Below are 5,125 nucleotides of genomic sequence, written 5' to 3' on the forward strand. Positions count from 1 at the left end.
ATTCAGGGAGGTATAATTAGAGAAGATCTGCTCTCATCTCATTCTCCCTGATGGGGCCTTTAATTTCTGCTATTCGACTCATTCAAATGAGAGCTGGTGAAAAGGGAACGACAATTGGACATTTAAATGGATGCTTGAAAGCACTACGAACCAATCCGTTGCATATGAGAAGCGCTGCAAAAATCCTTGAAAAGGATACCTTGTGTAGGTTCTGTTTAAACGACTGAGTGGAATGAGTGCCACTTGAATGACTGACCTATTCTTAGAACCAATTTAGATCCTGTGGGATAAGATTGAAAGGTACAGTCAAGGAAAATGGAGCGCACTCACTATAGATTGTTTATGATGCTGGAAACATTAAGGATAGTGCATCTCATAAAGCATCTACTGCTGCTCTAGGATATGAGTATAGGGACCTGATCCCGGATCAGAGCTTCTACTCTGAGACCCTTTATAAATGCAGACCCTGGTCATTTGGTAGTGAGTCTTTGTTTGCGCAGCTCGTTGTCACACAACATGTTGAGAATAGGATGTAGTATCACTGAAAGCAAAGAGAAGAGCTAGAGCTTTTTAATAGATAGAAGTCAACGTGTCACACAAACATCAATCATATCCATATGTTCAATCTAACACTGATTCTGATTTTACAGCTCTTAATTAAAACTAAGGAATCTTCCATTGATCATGATCAATGTGTTTAAGAACAAAGAGCATGCAAAATGACATTCTGGTAAAAGTAGAGAATAATTACAAAATATACTGTTAACAACTCACACTAGTATCATCCAGCTTCCTCACTACTGATATGGAACCCAGCTACTGCACATGTACTGAATAACACAATATGAATATACCCTCAAGTGAATCAATAAAGACAGTTCAGCAATACAACATAAAGAGGGGAGATGTAGCAAGAAAAACATAGCTTTACTACTGCTGTCAAAAGGTAAGATAATGTGATGGTAGAATGAAATCAAACCCACAATGTGGAGAACCCCCCCCCCCACACACACACACACACACACACCTCCTCACTCTGATCTGCTACATGCTGGTCTCCAAGGTGACCAATTTCACTAAAGCGCTCCACCACAGGGTTTGATCTCAGTCAGTCCAGACAGGAGAAACAGCCTGGCCGCATTTCATTCCAACAAGTTGTCTGCTCCCCTTTGTTCTTGTTCAATCCCCTTCACAGATCTGACTTGACTGGGTAGTAGGTGAACTGTGGTAGGTGAGCTGTGGTCGGTGAGCTGTGGTCGGTGAACTGTGGTAGGTGAACTGTGGTCGGTGAGCTGTGGTCGGTGAGCTGTGGTCGGTGAACTGTGGTAGGTGAGCTGTGGTAGGTGAACTGTGGTAGGTGAACTGTGGTCAGTAAACTGTGGTAGGTGAACTGTGGTAGGTGAACTGTGGTAAGTGAACTGTGGTAGGTGAGCTGTGGTAGGTGAACTGTGGTAGGTGAACTGTGGTAGGTGAACCGTGGTAGGTGAACCGTGGTAGGTGAACCGTGGTAAGTGAACTGTGGTAGTTAAACTGTGGTCGGTGAACTGTTGTAGGGATGCTGTGGTGTGGTAGGGGTACTGTGGTCGGTGCGGTGTGGTAGGTGTGCTGTGGTAGGTGAACTGTGGTAGGTGAGCTGTGGTAGGGGTGCTGTGGTGTGGTAGGGGGCTGTGTTAGGTGTGGTATGTGCTGTGGTGTGGTAGGGGTGCGTACTGTGGTAGGTGCGGTGTGGTAGGTGTGCTGTGGTGTGGTAGGTATGTTGTGGTAGGGGTGCTGTGGTGTGGTGTGGTAGGTGAACTGTGGTAGGTGAACTGTGGTAGGTGAACCGTGGTAAGTGAGCTGTGGTAGGTGAACTGTAGTAGGTGTGCTGTGGTAAATGCGCTGTGGTAGGTTAACTGTGGTAGGTGAGCTGTGGTAGGTGAACTGTGGTAGGTAACCTATGGTAGTTGAACTGTGAAGCAATAGCTCTACCTAGTGCCCACCATAATTGATTCCCTATCAGATCAGGCAAATGGGAGTAAACGAGTGAAGAGTGATAAGGGAGATAACCAGGGGAGGGAGCATCTTTGTGTCCCTAGAAGCCTGGCAGCAGGTCGCTAAGCAGCACCTCCCTCTCCCCCAGCAGCAGGTCTCTCTTCAGACTGGTCCCCTTGTTCACCACCTTCATCTTCATGGCCAGGCTCTTGACCTGGGTGACGGGCACCGCGTCAAAGAAGAAGTCCTCGTTGAACACGGGGTTCCGGCTGTTCTTGATGATAGTGCTCCTCTGCTTCTGCTGCTTGCCCGGGTTCAGGTACAGAGACACGCAGCAGTTGATGCTCTTCACGTCCGTCTGTTTGTCATACAGGTCCTCGGCGGCGAGCACTCGGACCCTCAGCCGGGCCGTTTCGGCGTCGTAGTGCATGCTGATTCTCAGCGTGCCGCCCTTGTGGAGGTTGACCGAGTGCTCGCGCTGGAGGTCTGAACTTGCCCCCCCGGAGCCGGTCCCCTTGCGTCCGCGGAAGGCGGGGGAGGGAGGGCAGCGCAGGCGGCGGCGTGTCAGGTTGGGGCTGTTGTCGGCTGAGCTGCACTCGTCTGTGGACAGGGAGCTGTGGCGCGCCAGGGTACGCTTGGCACGAGACACCTGAGGGGGAAATCAAATCAGGGAAGGGATGATAATAAGAAAGAAGGGATCATGAAATTCTGAGCTAAATGTATTTTGCAAACACTTTGTAAATAAAGTGATCATCCTTATGGTTATCATCCTTACTGTTTACCTTGGCCTGCGTCTCCTGGGTGATGGATCGGAGGAGGGAGGCAGAGCGGGTGAGGAGAGGGGAGGTAAAGGGGGAGGACTCGGCTGAGGAGCACGTGTCGCTCTCACCCCCGCTGAAATAGCGGTAGGGGTTGGGGTCGGAGGGGGTCAGGTGGTTCCCACCCTGGGTGCGTCTCTGGGAGCCCGGGGAGGTGTGGGGGCTGTTGGGGTTGCTGTGGAACAGGGACTCCTTGCGGCGGGTGTGGGGGCTCTCCACCAGCGTGGAGAAACCGTACGAGGTCTGGGCTTTGGGGATGTAAGGCAGGGACATGGCTGTCTGGGACTGGGGGTCTGCATTGGTGTTAGGGTCTCCCCCCTCCCCTACCTCACTCCCCGGGTCGTCAGCGCTCTCTATCTGGATGACGTGGCGGTTAGCGGCCCTCAAGAGGCTGCGGGTGTCTCCAGTCAGCCGGGAGAGCAGACGTGGGCTGCGGGGGTTCCGGGTGCAGTTGCCCTGGGTTTGGCTGCAGATGGTGTGCTCCGAGGCGGAGGGGCACAGAGTAGAGCGGTGCTGGGTCTCCGGAGTTAGGCACTCTGCCTCTGAAGGGCAGCAGATGAGTTTGGGGGGGATGAAGAAGTCAGGGATCTTATCAGGGGTGATGATGTTGTTATAGACGGAGACGGGGCCAGTCTGGTTCTGTTGCTTGTCCCCTGCCGATGCAGAGTGACCATTGTGAGGGCCACGGAACTTTTCCAGGAGCCACATGCTTCCCTCAAGGGCCTGAAGCTAGCTGCAGGCACAGGTGGACAGGAAGTAATGATGTCATACAGTCACAGGTAGGTAGGAAGTGACATCACCTTGAGTCAACATGTAAATCAAACCGTGGCATACAGACACAGACAGATAGGAGGAGTCTCAATATTGTGAGTTTATGCCATTTCCTTGCTTCAACTCCTAAACTGCACTGATGTCAGTTGAAAGCAATACGGCAAGTCAACTTAATTTGCTATGACCTGCCACCTGCCTCTCAAAACAGTTTGGATCAAGGAAATCATGCAAGTAGAGGAAACCATGTTAGACTATTGAGATGCACCCAGTGCCTGGTGAAATGTCAGAGACACCACAGGAGAGCTTCCATAGCAACTCCAAACCAAAGCATTTCCCTATTATCAGATAATTGAACATCACTGCTGTTGTGGAATCATTCCAAGAAAAATCTGAGGCTGTAAAGCCAAACTGCAAGTCCAAACGTGTTGCTAAGCACCAGCGTGCTCCAGGCTGTAGCCTATGCCTTTTAAAGCTTATATTGAATCGCCCCCCTGCGGTAGTACCCTCAATTCAATCGAATCTCGATTGCAGTAGGCTATTACGCAGTAGCATATGATTATTCCTTTTTATGTAGTCTAATTAAAATACTTGTGCCTAATAAATCCTGGTGGACTATAGACAGGACTGATTAAATCCAGTCCTTGTGATATAATAGAACAAAGAAAGATTGTTCACTGCACCCCATTGATGAAAGTCTCTAAAATCCTTGAACATTAAATAAATCAGTGTAAAAAAAGTAAATTCAGTTTTAAATGTGTTTGCTTCCACTGAAGGCACCAACTTTGATAAACGTGAAGACTTCCCATAAGTGCGCGACAATGCGCATAACCTATCATATCAAAGAGAGGTAAAGTCATTTCAGTCAGATTTATGATTCCACCAAACAAAGACATATTTGCATATCCAATAAAAAAAATACGGTTATCTATAATCGATGAGAGAATGTAATTATAAAGATATTTGACAATGTGCGCAGCTGACCAACTTTTATGCACTTTAGGCGGGATCGTCCCTGAAATGAGAACAACTTGTAAAATAGACACAGACAAAATCACGGACACTGATTAAAAAACGGTTACTGATGAGTCTACAAGCAAAGACAACCGGAGGACCTGTCACATCACTGGAACTCATGGATCTCACCGTTGCGCTGAAGTGTTACTCTCGCTCTCCTGCTGAACTCCGGATAAAAACATAAAATGTTTCAACTTCCCTCACATGCGTCTGTCCGTGTCCCCTCAACACTTTCCGTAATTCACCTCACATGGGTTGCCTAGCTAACTTACTTTACACAGACAGAGTAACCTAACTGTTGGGCACAAAAACACATAGTTGGGGCTCTGATGATTCAGTTTCACCTCTGGGTTATATATGGACCCCGCGCGCTGCGCTCTCCATGGTGACTGGAAGCCAGTGGGAGGTTCCCAAGCTGTCCACCCGCCCTCCTCAAAATAGAATGTAATTTGCTTAAATACGTGTTTTGATGTTAACCGCGGGGCAAATCAGTGTTTCCGTGCTATTTCGTATAGCCAACTCATTGTATTTGCAAACAATAACATTAACGT

The 5,125-nt window shown here is 48.6% G+C and overlaps 1 protein-coding gene across 1 annotated transcript; it reads right to left on the minus strand.

Annotated features, from left to right (window-relative positions):
• Window positions 1-1,005: 1,005 nt before the first annotated feature.
• LOC135507751 (C2 calcium-dependent domain-containing protein 4C-like) lies at window positions 1,006-4,906 on the minus strand. The gene is made up of 3 exons (XM_064927377.1): window positions 4,704-4,906; window positions 2,754-3,522; window positions 1,006-2,620 (listed from the first exon to the last, which is right to left on the minus strand). Exons 2-3 carry the CDS (start codon window positions 3,495-3,497, stop codon window positions 2,072-2,074), a joined length of 1,293 nt encoding a protein of 430 aa, XP_064783449.1. The 5' UTR covers window positions 3,498-3,522; window positions 4,704-4,906; the 3' UTR covers window positions 1,006-2,071.
• Between the last annotated feature and the right edge of the window lie 219 nt (window positions 4,907-5,125).

Source organism: Oncorhynchus masou, chromosome 3 (genome assembly GCF_036934945.1).
Source record: "Oncorhynchus masou masou isolate Uvic2021 chromosome 3, UVic_Omas_1.1, whole genome shotgun sequence".
Lineage (NCBI taxonomy): Eukaryota > Metazoa > Chordata > Actinopteri > Salmoniformes > Salmonidae > Oncorhynchus > Oncorhynchus masou.